The sequence below is a fragment of the Protopterus annectens genome, chromosome 8.part0 (assembly GCF_019279795.1).
Source record: "Protopterus annectens isolate FY-2018-M chromosome 8.part0, PAN1.0, whole genome shotgun sequence".
NCBI classification, from domain to species: domain Eukaryota; kingdom Metazoa; phylum Chordata; order Ceratodontiformes; family Protopteridae; genus Protopterus; species Protopterus annectens.
The window spans coordinates 619,344,147-619,361,101 of record NC_056741.1 but is presented as its reverse complement, the minus strand read 5'-3'; the positions used below and the strand labels follow the sequence as shown (position 1 = coordinate 619,361,101).

General features: G+C 39.2%; 1 protein-coding gene across 1 annotated transcript in view; it reads left to right on the top strand.

Annotated features, from left to right (window-relative positions):
• SRPK3 (SRSF protein kinase 3) overlaps window positions 1–16,955 on the top strand; it is a 2,415,720-nt gene that overhangs the window by 888,193 nt on the left and 1,510,572 nt on the right. Inside the window, exon 8 of the mRNA XM_044080110.1 lies at window positions 11,892–12,057. Coding sequence (XP_043936045.1) covers window positions 11,892–12,057 — 166 coding nt within the window. The remainder of the gene's footprint in view (window positions 1–11,891; window positions 12,058–16,955) is intronic.

Genomic DNA, 16,955 nt, shown 5'->3' with positions numbered 1-16,955 from the left:
TAGAAGGACAAAATATTAGTCCTCTTGCGCTTCTTTTGGTAGATTCAGTTCCTGGGTGACCACGATGCAAGATAGTAATGTACTCTGGTTGCAAGGACTTTGGAACAGTTACTTTAGACCTTTCATAATGATACCTTTGTTAGACAAAATCTCATCTCTGTATGAAAAATAAGATTGTACTTCTTGAGGTAAGAGTGCTTTGACGGCCATCCGTGATAAACTGTATCTCTGGCTGTGTGATCTCTTAGTTCATCAAGATGAGTGGAAGAAAACTTCTCACGTCCATGACTTCAAAGTCAAGGTTCTCATTCTCATGCTTTTCTGTGATACTTCTGGGTGATCTGGATAAGGTATCAGCAAGATAAAGAAGTTTGTCTTTCTTGTAGACATCATTGCAATTATACTTTTGCAATCTCAGCATCATACGTTGCAGTTGGGCTGGCGCTGAATGCATAGGCTTTCCTCAAGATTGTGACTAATGGTTGGTGGTCTGTTTCGATTTGGATAGGTCCACCATGAACATAATCATGGAACTTCGAACATGGCAACACAATTGCCAAAAGCTCTTTCTTGATCTGGGCATACTGCATCTCAGTTTGGGTAAGAGTTCTTGATGAATAGACAACAGGTTGATTCTCTTGTAGAATGACTGCACCTTAACCAAATTTTGAAGCATCACAGGAAAGTGTTACTGGCTTTTAAACATCATTTTATCTGAGTGTTGGTGGACTAGCAATTCTCCATTTCAGGACTTCAAATGCTCTTTGTTGTTGCTCCAACCAAGACCAGGATACATCTTTGTGTGTCAGCTGATAGTTGGCTCAAGTCTGGAATGAGCTTGCCTAAGTAGTTGACCATGCCAAGAAAACTTTTTAGGGCTTGAGCATTGTCTGATGCTGGCATCTTGAGAATGACTGTTTGTTTTGAAGGGTCTGGTCGTAGGCCTGTACTCATAAATAAATGACCAACATAAGTAACTTCTTATACCCTGAACTTGCATTCATGTGCATTGAGCTTAAGATTCACTTAATGTGCCCTTTCTAGAACTTTTTTGAGGTTTGTCATGTTATGCTTTAAAACGACATCCTATATCAGTATGTCGTCTACTATACTACAAGGATACCCAGAAAAAAAATTCCTCCATTGCTCACTGAAAGACTTTACTTTCAGAATTTATCCCAAGTGGCATTCTCAAAAATCTGTACCTGCCAAACAGAGTACTGAACATAGTGAGCATTGATGATTTCTTGTCAAGCTGAATTTGCCAAAATGAACTCATTGCATCTAAGACAGAAAAAAATAGTGGCATTTGGCATCAAGGCTGTAACGTCTTCGACTGTGCGCATTGGATGATGAGGTCTTTTTAGTGCTTTGTTCAAATCTCAAGGGTCAGTACATATTCTGATGTCATCTGAGCTTTTCTTATGAGCTACCACCATGGAAGATACCCATTCTGTTGGAGTTTCAACTGGACAAAGCACACCATGTCACACCATTTTTATCTAGCTCGGCTTTAACTCTGTCCTGCATGGCTATTGGAACTTTTCGTGCTAGCCTGATAACTGGACTGATCTCTGGGTGTAACTTCATGGAGTACACAACTGGAAGTTTGCCTAGCTTGTCTTCAAAATGATCAGCATAGGTAGAAAAAAATGTACTGGGCAAAATTAGAGTAGTGGTCTTTTTAAGTGCCTTCTGTGTGGAGTCTGCATGTCCTCCCTGTATTCATGTGGGTTTTCTCCAGGTGCTCTGGTTTCCTCCCATGTTGCATAGACATGCGTCTGGAGTGTTACTTCCCGGGCCTCCACTGAAAATTGGCTTTGTTCCAAGTTGGACTTTCCTGGTAAACAAATGTTAAATAAATAAATTAAAGTAACATGATGTACTTCCTTATTAAATGATGGCAATCCCATTTTCAGACTATCTTGAAAGCCCTAATAATGACTGAAAGTGCCTCTTGACCACATAAAATAATAAGTCATAGCGTCTTCCACTCTGCTGGAATCAACAGGAAAGCATTACTGAGCCTTAAGTTTGAATTTCTTCACCTCCATAAGCAAAAAGCTTCGCACACACTGGCAAATGTTTCTGCTGACATAACATTGCACTTGGAAACGGTATCAACTTTGACCTCTGTGGGTTTGCCATTTATCCAGACAGTACAATATACTTCATTCTTTGCCCTTAAATCTATTGCATTGACCATCTCATGAAGCATTGGCACACTATCAACATAAAGAGTGGGCTTCCCAGTGTCTAACCGATGACTCATTTCTTAAAATGTTCCCTCTTAATAAAAGAATGTGGGCCTTTTGATTTACAAAACCTTTTAAAATGATTCCATTTATTGCATTGCTGAGCAAAAGCTAAACATTTATCTCTTATAGATTCATTATTACCAGCACAATTGTGACAGTTGACAATGAAACTAGATTGAGGCCCATGCTTTGAATTTGCTGACTCACTCTTATGCTTCATTGAGACTGTGCAACTTCTGGAATTTGCTAGAAAATTCTGGGGTTTACTAGTGAATTCTGCAGGGGTTACAGTTGCTGTCATGTGCTTGGGCCTGTTTCTTTTAATAACATGCTGCATAAAACACGAGCTTTATCACCATGCCTTCTAGAGATGCTGTCATTTGTAAGCATGTGTGTGCGCTTTTCTGTGAGCTCATATATCTGACAAATCTCAATGACCTTATTCAAAGTTAAATCACTGTCATGAAGCAAAATCGTTCTCACAGCATCATCTTTTATACCATACACATGTCTGTCCTTTATCAATTCATCCTTTAAATCACTAAATCTGCACGTTTTAACTTTATTTCTCAGGTCAGTTATATATGCTGCAAAAGTTTCATCAGGCTTTTGATCCCTTGTTTAAAATAAGTGCCTTTCCATTGTAACATTTGTCTGAGGTACACATTTCTCTAATTTAAGCTTTAAGCACTCAGGGTCCTACATTGAGTCAGCCAGTACAACAATATGATGTTTTTCCCCCCTCTCCAGCATAGATAGCAGGTGCATGCACAAGTGAACATTCCCTTTCTCTGACTTCTGACCCAGCTAAATTAAGTAGAATAAATGCCTTTGTATGGTCATCATTATCAGAAAATGCAGCCTGTATGAAAATGTCCTACTCTTGCTCAAACACTCTCCAGTTCTCAGCAATATTACTGTTAAACACAAGTGCACTGGGTTTTCGAAATTATCTGCCATGCCCACAAAGTATATACAAACACACTGAAAATATAGTTCTTGTAATTATGTATGAATGAACAAACTGTTCCGTCAACTTGTAACAGCATTCAAATGTACAATAAACTCTTGAAATGCTGTACTTGGTGAAATATGCTCTGTAATGGCTGTACTGTGTGAAATATGTGTTGTAATGTCTGTACTTTGCGAAATAGCTTTACTGTAACACTGCACAAACATGCAAACCCTTTTATACACTTCTGATAATTCTGTTATCTTGGCTTAATACGAAATACATATGCTTTGCAAAAATGCAGTCGTTTCCCCTTATTTTATTCGTTTTATGCAATTTGGACTTATTTCAAACATTTTCCTTAGTATTTTGAATATTTTTATCAATATCGTACATATCGGTTTATGCGAATATCATTTAGAATGTCCTGTGATCCTTGTTTTCATATTTTATGAAAAGAAATAGTGCTAAGCAAGTTTTAATGTCTGAAATTTGTTTCTGACCTGTTTTCAAAGTTTGCATGTTTAGGAATGATCCACTCCTGTATATTCCACCAGCTCCTAGCAAGTACCTTTAGTCGTTTTACCCAGGCTGCCTTTCACTTTATGCCCCTTGGATATGCCGATTCTGACTCCTTGTCCTTTAGACATGCTGTTTCTTGCACCATGTCCTTTTAGACATGCCACTTCTGGCACCATGTCGCTCGTTCATCTCTAACACATATAACAAGAAGGCTGGGGTTTTCGATAGATGCTTTAATACATGGAAACACATCAGGATGGATAGCAGCATCATTAAATACAAACAAAATAGTTAACAGGCAGACCTTACACACATACACAGGCCCACATCTCAACTGCTTTCTGCAAAGTGGGAGCCAGGCTCACATGTGCTTAGTATTTATAGACTTGTGCAAGCCCTTGGATAGCTTCTTAAAGGTATATGCACACACATTGATCTACACCTTACACACCTAGAGCTTGGCTAAGATCTATTGCAGCCTCTGGAAGTCGTAAAACAATTTCAAACTTCCACCCTTCCAGAGCAGCAATTAGTTCACCCCCCCCCCCAAGGATAATACAAAAGGCTTCCTAGTACAGACTTTGTCTCTGGCTGCATTGAGACTTGTGAGATGCAATCGTTATGGTCTAAATTAAGTAATTTAATTTCAAACTATTTTTAAAAGTTAGCCAGGGCTGAGCTTAACCTCTTGTCTTCCAGTATCATCCGTTACAATATGTAAATTTGATCATTTATAATAGTACAGTCAACATACATTTGTTTCTTTTCTGTCCAGCAGGGCACAATGCTGGTACATTTTTAACACAAGCAGTTTTACAAATACATTTTTCATCACAAGCATCTATACAAATCAGTTTGATATACAAATGACATGTAACTCTTTACAAAACTCCAGCTAGCTATGCTGGCATATGTTACATGTCCACTGCCTTACTTCTCCTGGCATAGCTGGCAGTATCTCACATCATCGCAGTGGCATTCATGTAAGGGGTAGCTACCAGGTCTGTTACGGAAATTGCCACGTGGACATCTTTCCTTACCTTCATCAAGAATCAACAACTGATCACAAATTATGTGACCAGAGCAGGATTCGCCAAAGCTATTTGCAGGACATTCTTAGCAATAATCATTCTTCTTTATCTACCACCCACTTAGTCTAAGGTCTTGGACCTGTCCCTGTAGTAAAGGCTATTGCAATAGTAAACCAGTGAAGAACATGCGTAGTAAAACTGAGTAAGTATCTTACCATAATGTTAGATGTTTAAATAGGTCACTGTTATACTGCTACCTCCCTCCCAATTGCCCTTCTATAGAGGCTCTTGCAAGCTTCCTTTTTTGGTTGGTGATGGGGTCCTCATCCTTTTTCTACCTTTATTCATACCCCCACCCTTTTTGTCTTGGGACTAAGGATGACAACCTCAGGGTAGGGTGTGCCGGAAGTGTTGTTGCTTCACTGGTTGTTCCTTGTAGCTATTTCTCCCTGATCCCAGGGAATTATGCCATTTAGCCCCAAGGTTCAACCAATCTCGTACCTTCACCTGTGGATGCTAAGTTAGGGACATCATTGCCTCTATTCTGATTAGGGCCGGAGAAGCTTTAATGTGGAATTGATGTGTATTCCACTTATACTGGCACATTCAGACCTGAAAGACAGATATAAATATTGCATAGGTGGAAGAAATGTGAGCTCTTGAAGATTGGCCAGATGGATCGAACACCTGGTGGTGAAGTCCCTGTTGTAAGGACTACTGCACCAGTGATCCATCTAAGCATATAGTTTTATGGTAAATCAACTACATACACTCTTTCCCTTGTCTTATTTGCCTTTTTTTTAAACCTTAAATTCTGTCAAAACTGCATGCCATTGCCCTTCTAGGAGTTTAATTGCTAACCAACTAGCATAACCATTGAAGAGGTCAAGTGCATTGTCTGGACATCTCTTAATTGATATCTTCCGTATCTGAAGTGCATCAGTTCAATTCCATCAGTTCCCACTAGAACAGCCCTGCACCTGCAGTCATTTGCTTATGAGAAAACCCAGCTAAACCCTTCGCTGTACACTGCAAAACTACTATTTATCTTGTATTCTTCACTTTCTTTCATTTGCAGCATGTTTAACTTGAGAAAGTAAGAGTAAACAACCTTTGACTTAATATATATTTTTAGTCTGTTCTAACCTTGTACTTACTGAGAAGTTAACTTTTATTTTTTTTATAAAGCAATTCCATACACACTCATAACTCTGCCCTCCTTAGCAGTTATAGACAGCAAAATGTTTATCTTTGCTCTGCTACTTCCCAGTTTCTTCTCATGCTACAATGTAATTTACAAGTTACTTCAGTGTTTTTATTTTTTGTTTAAAGAAATTCTTTCTTGGCTTCTTGATGCCAATCAATTCCGCTAACAATTAGAAAACAGTTCATGCTTCTCAGTCGTCGTCGTCCCCCCGCACCAGTTTGAAATAAACAGCACAGTGGGATTGATGCAGCCTAGTTTCCCAACTGTTCATCAAGTTCACTTTTTTATTAGTGCTCTAAACAGTACTCACCTTACCAGCTTCTAGTTCAGATTTCAATTTCTCTTGACTGGCACAATATATGTAATTCATGTTTTTTAGTTCTCCCACTAGTTTGAACAACTTATTGTGTGGTTAATACTTTCTATTTCTCCTGCTGTTCACTAAATTCACTTAATCTTCTTCCCCTTCACAGTTTTCTCCCAGTACCAGCATCTTGTTCTAATACAGACTTGTCCTGATTTTTCTGGTCAGTTCCCAGGTTTCTCTCTGTGCAACTCAAGAGAACAAGAGAAACCATTTCACTGAAACCATCTTTCTTGAACCACACTTCCTTGTTGAGAGTAGATTAATGGAGTCCCCTTCACTTTGTTGACTTCAGTTCTGTTAACTGAACCTCTTCTCCAAAGCCTGATCTGCCTCCCTATATATTTTTATCCACCTGGAAAATGTTCTGTAAACCTCTGAATAAAGCAGTTTAAATCTGACAACTTTCTCTGGAGTAAACTTTGTTCTTTGTGTAGTACAGAGAGAGTAATTTATTTTGCCGAACACATTGGCATCACCAATTTTCAACAGCTTTTCTTCTTACCATATTTTTATCAGAAGCATTTTCTGTGGGTCTATATTGACTCAGCGAGTGCCTAAAAAAGCGAACGCTGATTCATCGACCCTATGTAAGTGAAAGCTTACAATGTTGAACACCCGTAACAGCGATTTTTTTCCCAAGGAAAAAATCGCTAGGCCGGTTTCGGGAGTTTGCCATTTCCTCCACTGTGGTGCGATCTCGGAGTTGGTATATTTAAGTGGGAGGGGGTGTGGAGGGCAGAGCTCCCCACATTATATACTGTTTAAAGATTTTTGTGGAACAGCGATTTTTTTCCATGGGAAAAAAATCACTGTTCCGAGTGTTCGGGTTTGTAAAATTTCGGTTAAATAGGGTCGATGAATCCGTGTTTGTTTTTTTAAGCATTCACTCATTCAATATAGACCCTCTTCTGCTTGTATGACTGCATTTTAACTGGTAAGGGTCTTTGCTGCCTTCTAGAGACTAAAGTTGGAGCATGATAACACGTGCCCTTTTGATTAAGAAATCTTCTTGGAGAACACTAGTCGAGTTACACATTTGAAGTTACAATGTAGTCCACTTTCTCCAGCAGCTTCTCTGTTATTGTAGAAAACCACAAAGTTTTCTGTTGATGCTCTGTCTTCTAGGTCTACTGTTTTCTTTTTAATTTCTTCATTTGATTTCTCGATCTGTCTTTCCGTCCTTCATTTCTGTTTCTGACTTCTTTAAACATAATAGTTCATCAGATTGGTTATTTAAGGCTTCTGTTTGTTCCAAATGTTTTTCATTTGCTGTTATATGTTCATCTTATGTCCCACTGTCACACTGTTTTAAAAACGTCTGAGTAAATTTGGTCTATTTTTTTCTTCTAGTTTACTGGGAGCCATCTGCTGCATCAGTATTGCCAATAAGCCTGCTTCCTGCTTATCACCCACAAGGTTCTTTTCATCTATAACTTTCTTCTTTTCTAGTTTATTTTTTTCTTACTTTTCCCAGATTGTTTCTTTGTTGACAGTCAGGGAGTGTATCTGCTTGATGGTAATGGAATTCCTCCAAATGTATAACTTTTCAGTAGTTTACTTTTTAATAGGTTTTTTTTCACTCTGAGAGAGTTGTAATTAATGTCCTATTTGCTCAACCTCCATCTTGAAAATTCTTTCATTTTTAATGTAAAAGTATGTTCACGTGTCAGATTGGTTTGCAGTCTCAGTATGCATACCTCATTTGTTCTATGTACTGTATTGTCTCTCCATGCTTACTGTCTGGAGCAAATTATATAATTTTCTCCACTCCACTTAAATATGCATGAACATGGTAAGCTGTTCAGTGTATGATTTAAACTGACATCTCTGTAGTAGGCTTAGGATCATAAGATCATTGGAGTTTACTAGGCTAATGGCCCTGGGGCCCTTACAAGCCTAGCCAAGAGTTTATCCCCCAAAAGAAACCTCAGTCAGCACCTGTCACCCCTGTCAGTGAGGGACACAGGTGGACCCCCTGGGACAAATTTGTGGTTTCACATCCACTCATCAAGGTTGCTGTTGAAGAGGGTCAGCGAGGTGCTCTGTTTGACGTATAAGGAAGTCTATTCCAGAGAAGGGGAGTGCCCCTGGGACACAAACTTGTCTCTCCAACAGGTTTTGTTAATGTTGCATATTATATTCAGGCTTTTTGAGCGGGTAGTGTGTGAGGAGTTAGACTTACGGATATGGAGCATCTCTAGTAGGGCAGGGCCCTAGATTGCACTGTAGGTGAGACACAGATCACCCCTGAGCAATCTGTACGATACCGAGTAGAGTGATAGTGATTTGAACCTGTATGCATAGGACAGGTGTTAGAGGCCATGGATTCTCCTTGTGAGGTATTTCAGTGGCCTTTCATTTGATGCAGTGCTTGGAGATTGCCTATATGAGATCCATAATAATACACTCCATGGCTTTACAAATCAAACTTGTCAAGCTAATGAGGTGGTAGTTTCCAGGGTCAGTATTGGCACCACCTTTGTGCAAGGGGATGACAATGGATTAGCTTGATTCAGTAATAAGCTTATCAGTTGCAGGTTCTCATTTAGTTTAGTAGTCATTAGAAAGCTGTGCATTAAACTTTATTTAATTTTCCATAAACACAAATGAATGTTGTTTCTCTGGCATCTTCTGTGCAATCTTGCCAGGACTCTGTATGTATACGATATGCAGTCACAGCACCCACAGTTGCCATTTTCTTCTGCTTCACAGGTCATCTGCCAGTTCTGGATTCCTTAATTCATATTACCAGTAAATGTTGTAGAATATGTTTATTAAGATCTTAGCACTGAACCATAGTCATTCACCGGCAGCAGTAGAGGATTATTATGCTTTTGCAGTGTGGAGAAATTTTAAAAATCTTTGCTTATAACCCAGTGCCTTCTTGATGTGAGCAAGACATTGTAAAATGATTTGAAAACCAGCGACATTTCCTAAAAAGTGTGATTATTTCAAGATTGAGTCTGCATTCTTGTTACTTTGAAAGTTTGATGTGCAATGTAGGATAAAGCACCTATCCTGCATTCACACACACATATATTACTGTACTATTAGTGCGTTTTCTAACTGTATTTTTACAAGAAGAAATGTGAACTGTTATAGGCCTTTTACACAGTGGTACAGTACATCCGCGGTGGTGCAGCGGTAGCATTGTTGCCTCACAGCAAGAGGTTCTCCCGTTCGATTCTCGGCTGAAGTGCGGGGAGTGCCTTCTGTGTGGAGTCTGCATGTCCTCCCCGTGGTTGGATGGGCATTCGAAAGACATGCATAAATGGGCGTGCCTTCGTTGAAGGTTGGATGTCGAGCTGACACCTCGGCGTTCATGAAAATCTATTGCCAATCATTAGCGGACCGGAGTTCCGCTGTGGTGACCCCTAACTGGGAAAAGCCGAAAGACAAACAACAACAACGCAGTGGTACAGTAGTATGTAAAACCTGGTAAGTTATGTATTCAGAAAAATAAAAAAAGGTTCAAACAGCAGAGATGCTTGAAAATTATGCCCTGACATTGTTTTTCCCTCCTTCCAATGAAAAACATAACATAAGTAAATTAGAAACAATGATAAGATCCCTGTAGTAGTGACTCTGGTTACCTGTAATGAATTCCTATTTAAATAGTTTAGATAATAAAAGACAAAATGTTGTGTATTCATAAAGTACATCATTGAGTAATGCCGTAAAAGCAGTGTATTATAAAAGGACTTTGTATCCCATTCTTACTTGAAATGTAAGCACTGAAAAATATTTTTCATAAACGCACGTACACACACACACACACACACACACACACACACACACACACACATATGACTCTATATTACTTTAAAACAAGGCCTGCCTAATGTTAAATTCTGTTCCTGCATTTCCTTATGTTCATCTGGAAGATCCTTCAGTGCTTAAAAGTGCATTTCTACTTTTATAAACACGTGATAAATCAACACTAGTATGCAATCTTGCATACTGCACTCCCCTGTAGGAGCATTGTGTATTTTAGGCATATGTCCAAATGTCTGTCTGAATAGTATGCATATGTTCTCAGAAACAGATTTATAACTACATAAGGTATAGACCTTTTTATATGTAATTTTAGGCTAAGACATGCATTGTAAATTATTTATTCTGCCATAAAATGAGTCAAGCTGTAATTTAAGTATTACAGAAGGTGTACTGTACATTGTGATGTTTAAGAATTTTACCAGAAATGCTGACATTTCAGTTATTTTTTTTATCTTGTCAGAAAAAAATGTCCAACCTTGCACTTTAGCAAAGCAACCAGAAAAAAATGTGCCCAGAAACATTTAGTCAGAACTTAAGAATAATTATAAGATTTCTAAGAATTCAGTTTTTTGTATCCAGTTATTGGTTAATGTGCAGATAACAGATGAAAAATGTACTCTTTTAAGTTCTTGTTTAGGAGGTTCAGTAATGTGCATTCAAGAAACGAATCAAATATGTACAGTGGATATAAAAAGTATACACACCCCTGTTAAAATGCCATGTTTTTGTGATGTAATAAATTACGCCACAATAAATCATTTCAAAACTTTTCCCACCTTTAATGTGACCTATAACCTGTACAATTCAGTTGAAAAACAAACAAATCTGTTAGGGGAAAAAATATAAAAAATAAAAAATGTACAATAAGCTGGTTGTATAAGTGTGCACACCCTTAAACTAATAATTATTTTAATATATACAAACAATAAAATAAAAAAAAAAATCTTGTAGCCATAGGCAGCCATGTGCAGAAACAGTCCACTACAAGATATGTACAATGAATAATTCATTCTTTGTATGCTGCTGAATATGTAAGCAAGATATAAAATTAAAAGAATTCAGGTACATTGTGTCATTGTTACCCTAACAACATTTGAGAGGTGCAAAGGCATCCAGTGCAGATCTGAATTATTAAGTGTACATGTTTGCATCTGAATCTGTTAATTGGGTTGGATGGTACTGGTCCATTTTTGGTTGGAAGAGTCATAGGTAAGGGATGCAGCAGGCAGATTCCCTGTAGTGGTACATAGCTGACCTCCAGAACTGGCTTTTGAAAGCTTTTACTTCAGACAGTTTGGACTGTTGAGTGTAGTCTTTTAAATGTAATACTAGTGAAACTCAGGGATTTGTACTTTGCTCAGACTCTTTAGGTGTGAAAATAAATATATATGCGTAAAGGGTTTTTTCACTGTATACTGTATGTTGTGCTGCTTGCCCAACTGCCAGTGCAGCTAAAAATGTGCTTTGATGTACTGATGCCCCCAACTCCAAGGCAAAAAAAATAAAACATGCATTATTAAACATCTTGTCGTGAAACTTTAATATTATACTAACTAAACCTTGTTCTTCAACTGCTTTCTCATCATATATAATTGATAAGTTTGAATAATAAGCAGAATTATTCCTGTGGGAAAAGGTAATGGTATCACTGAATGATGTGCATATTTGGTCTCTGTTCAGTTTTCCAGCACTTTTGGGGTATCTTAGAAGAAGAATATAGTTGTGTGTGTGTGTGTATATATATAGTGTTGTTCATTGTTGACATATTCTTTTTCAGGTACTTCAAGGACTTGACTACTTACACACCAAGTGCAAGATAATTCACACAGACATTAAACCAGAGAACATTCTTATGTGTGTGGATGATGTTTATGTCAGAAGACTGGCAGCAGAGGCCACAGTATGGCAGCAGTCTGGTGCCCCACCACCATCTGGGTCTTCAGGTAATGCACTTGTGTAATTTGCTTGTAAAGACTTCACAAATTAGTTATAGACTGGTTAGCTTCACAATGATATTTTGTTCTCTGCTAATATAGTAGTGGTTTGGTTTCTATTAGCAGTCCAAGTACAAGGGGAGCTAAGTGGGAAAAGTGTCTTGAAGTGCCTGATGTTATGAGCTGACATTTTGTGTGTAGGAGCTGTGTACTGCACTACACATTTCCAACAGAAATTGGAGCTCCCTGTTCTTCTCAATATTTTATGGACCTGACAATGTTATGTGCTGCCTTTGTAGCCTTGGATAGGGAAAGTAAGCTAGATATAAGGTTTAAAGGTACACTCCCTGAAGTCTGTGGGCTTATTTTGGCAACTCCCATAGCTCCTCTATGGCAGCATCAGATGGGATGAAGATGTGTGGATCAGGAAATGGAATATCAGGCTGATTATTCATGGTGGCAAAATGGAGCAGTGGATGAGCTTGATTAAGGTAAGCAAACCTTTTGAGTAGATTTAAAAATATATTGATATGTTTAAACAAAAAAATAAATATTTGAAGATTAGCAGGAATAATTTTCTCTAACATGTCCATTGTACTGAATAAAACCTGTATGAACGTGGGATATTGTTTCATGTGTCTAAAAGATATTCAGTTGCTTGCTGTCTTCTTTTGAAGCCAGCTGAATACCTTACATGTTACATGCTTGAGTTATATCCTATAATAATATATATATATATATATATATATATATATATATATATATATATATATATATATATATATAGTAATATATCCTTATTTGTTTTTGATTTTTGTATACATGGGAACTGCTCTACTTCATCTTTGCTGTAGCTGTTAAGGAAAAGGAACATATCCTGGTTCTGTAACTTAGAGAATTAAAGCTCTGACTACATGCCAGGTGACTAGGGGTTGAGGAAGCAGCATTAGATACTGGTGAAGCTGGATAGGGGTGGATTGGAATGAGTGTTTGATGCTGGGTTGTCCGTCACAGGTGGGGAAGTGAGGTGGTTCTGGCTTGCCAGTCCCTCCAGCAGGTGGAGACTTGCAGACAATTAATGGTGGAAAGACTATGGAACATGGGCATGGTGATAGCAAACGGTCAGTGATAGCCCTCAGAGTTTGTGTGGCAGTGTGTAATAGTCCCATTACTGTGAAGTGAATGCCTGTATGAACCCTAGGAATGCAGTTAGAGCCCTTAGAAATCTTTTTATAGCCTGCATCAATGAATGCAGTTGAGGCACAAACCAGCTCTATGTCTGCCTAGATGAAAGCCCCTCCAGTTGGGTGTTGGATCTTGCCTCCATGCTGGGGTTACCCAGTACAAGGGAATGAAAGGGTGCAAGATTAATGGGGAGGTTTTACATGTCTGCCTGTCTGGCCTTAGATCCCCCTACTTACCCATTTTTATTTATTATTTACATTTATTTAACGGGAAAGTCCGACTTGGAATGAGCCAATTTTCAGTGGAGGCTTGGGGAGAAACGCTCCAGACGCATATCTTTGAAATGTGGGAGGAAACTGGAGCACCCGGAGGAAATCCACACAAATGCAGGGAGGACATGCAGACTCTGCATAGAAGACAGTCTAGCCAAGAATCGTACCAGAGAGCCTCTTGCTGTGAGGTAACAATGCTACCGCTGCACCACTGCGCTGTCCTTATCTCAGGTAAAACTATTTTTGAAAGAAGTACCTCACAGTCGTCCACCTAGAAAAGAGCTAACTCCTCCTTGGGCATTAACTTTGTATTAGAAAAGCTTATACAGCTTCCTTTTGAACCAGCTCAGCAGGCTGATTTAAAGTTCTTCTCAGGGGAAACAGTGTTGTTTATTGCTCTAAGTTTGGCTTGGAGAGTATCTGAGTTGTAAGCTCTTATGGTCATTCATCCTTATTTCACCTTATTTTTCATAGGGGTAGATTACCCTTAAGAACCAACCCTTCTTTCATGCCAAAGATAGTACTGGAATTCAATTGGGTCTTTTTGTTCATCTTCCTGTGTTCTTTACTGAACCCAAAAGTAAGAGGGATAAAATCCTACATCCTGTGAATGGCCACATACAGCTGAGGTACTGCAGGACAAAATACTTTAGAATGTCTAATCAGCATTTTATTTCCTATGAAGACAAAAAAGGGGCAGCCAGTGTCAGAGTAAACTGCTTCAAATGGTTATCCCATGCAGTCCAGTTTTTGTTACTGTCCTTCCTTAGATCCACTGATGCAGCATTCCACACTTGTTGGTTTATCTCACCAAATAACTTGGATATCCGGATGGGTTACAAAAGCCAAAACCTTCCATGGAACCATAAGTCCAACGTGTGACATAAGCTCATGGGCATAATGGTATGTAAGTGGATGAGCGTAAAACCACAGACTGTCTTGCTGCCAGCCCAAAAGCAGATCATCTACACCCATTGGTCTCTTGGGCTAGGCTTGTAAATGCCCTCGGGCAGATAGCCTAGTATGAACCTATGAACCTATGAACCTATGTGTGGTCATTGATATCTTGTGTCTTTACTTGTTCAGATAAGTGCCCATTTGGGGAACTGTACTTGTTTTTTCTGTAAAGTTTTGGTGTTATCAGTTGTATTCGATGTCAGCTAGGAGGGGAAAGTGCAGTCATGTTAGGCAGATTCCCTACAAGGATCTCCACTCCCAGTGTCTTTTTTGCTTAGGGGCAGAACATGGTTATAAAATCTGCAGTATCTGCCAGTCTTTCATACCAAAAACCCAACATACCTCCCTTAACACTTACTTGGAGACCCAGTGCTTTAATCTCCTTGTCCTGGCTAAAATGGTGAATCTTTCCACTCCCAATGTCCTGCCTATCCCAAAGAAGAAGGAGTTTGAGTCTTTTGACTGCCCATTCAGATGTGGACATACCTGCAGAGATTTCAGAATCTGCGATACATTCAACTGTTTCTCAGACTCGCGCAACCCATCCGTTCTGGAGGGCCAGTATGGCATCTGATTCATGCATGTCCGATACAACTGATCTTACCATTGCTGGTTTGACGGGGGAACCTTGACTTATTTGGAAGGGCTGAGGGTATTCCTAATGTGAAGGAAGAAGTACCAGGACTCTAATCTAGGTATGCGAGAAAATACATCCTCCATGTCTTGTTAAAGCGGACCTCACTCCAAAGAAGAGAAAAACAAAAATGTTTCCTGTTGTTAGATATCCCAGGAAGAGGAGTGGATGGATTTTTCCCAAGGCCTGTTTAAGGCCATCTTGGTTCTCAAATCATCTTTTGTATCCTCTGCTGCTACTCCTGCTACTGTCACAAGAGACATATGGAATAATTTTCCATTGATGATGAGGCAGAGTCTGATTCAGACTAACTTTTTTTAGCCTAGTCTTCTCAGATATACTCCCCAGTCCAAGTGGCCTCTCATGAAGAGGATACCTTATCTTCTGACTCCCCTGTAGAGGACGTCTCCTTTGGAGAAACCATATCTAACAAGATTAAACATTTTGAGTGGGAAGTCAATCAAATTTCTGATTTACCATAAAGATATTACAACTTGCTAGAAGTAACACACCTGTACCTGCACCAGTTTGTTCTGCATTGGAGGCTTTCCTGGATGCCTTTGCCTGTATTTCCACCACTGTTGATTCTCAACCTCCAGCACCTAAAAGGCCTGATAGATTTTATAAGGTATCTGAATAAAAAACCCTTTGGCAGATCTCTCTGCCTTTTCTATTTCTTTGGACAAGCCCTCCAAGCTACTGCTTGTTGCAAATGCCCTTCCCTCTGAAAATGATAGCAGGGCAGTAGACAGATTATACGCCTCTTCCACTTTGGCTTTCAGAGCTTTGAATTGTCAGACTTGGGTGACAAAATGCTTACTGTCTATTTTGGCCAGTTTAGATAAAACTCTGTCTTGAGCAGCAGGTCATGTCATTGGTGACTCGGGCTTCACATGTGTCTAGTGGCTAGATGTAGCATTACATGCTTTTATGATGCAGTGGAAGCCTCTTCCAGAGCTGCTGTTACTGGCTTTGTCATTAGAAGGTACGCATAGCTTCACTCTGAGTCCTTCCCTGAAGACATCAAAGCTAAGTTACTAGACTCTCTCCTGTAAATAGAGGAATCTGTTATTTTTGTCCTGAAGCAGCCAACTCGTTTAAAACCTTGCAATAGCAAGGTAAAATTATAAAAGATTGCAGACAAATTTTCTTCACTTCTCTTTCCATAGTCATAGATACAATCCTGCTAATCCCACCTCCTTCTCTCATAGGTAATCTGGACCCCCACACAAGTATCCTGCTAAGCCCACCTCCTTCTTTTATAGGTAATCTGGACCCCCACACTAGGGCAGGAAAATGGCTAGAAAGAGGTTATAAGAAACCAGACCGGGATTAAGGGTCTGGAAAGCCTTCCTATCTAGACAAATCAGCCTGACTACTTCCTCCTATTCATCGGTCCTTCCCCTATCAAAAAGACTAACCTCATCCCTTTCAAGCTGGCATCTTGTAACTTTAGACAAATGGGTCCTTTCTATTATTCAGCAGGGTTGCAGGATGGCTTTGAAGGAAATTCTGCCTTTCAAGGGTGTTTATCCACCTCCTCCAAATCATGTAAAACTCCTACTACTTATTCTCCAAGCTCTGATAGACCAAGGTACAATAGAACCTAAAAAAAGCGAACCAGGGACAACTGCAAAACACAGATTGATTAATACAAAAAGAAAAGAATCCAGTACTAAGCGCTTTCACCCACACGCGTTAGGTTTTACAAGTATAAGAACTGTTCAGTACAGTAGAACCTGTTCCACAACAGCATGTGGAAAGAGGATTTTATTCCAGACTTTTTCTAGTGTCAAGAAAGGGAGAATGGTGACCTATACTAGGCCTGCACTTTCTCAACACCTTTCTCAAGGTTCCCT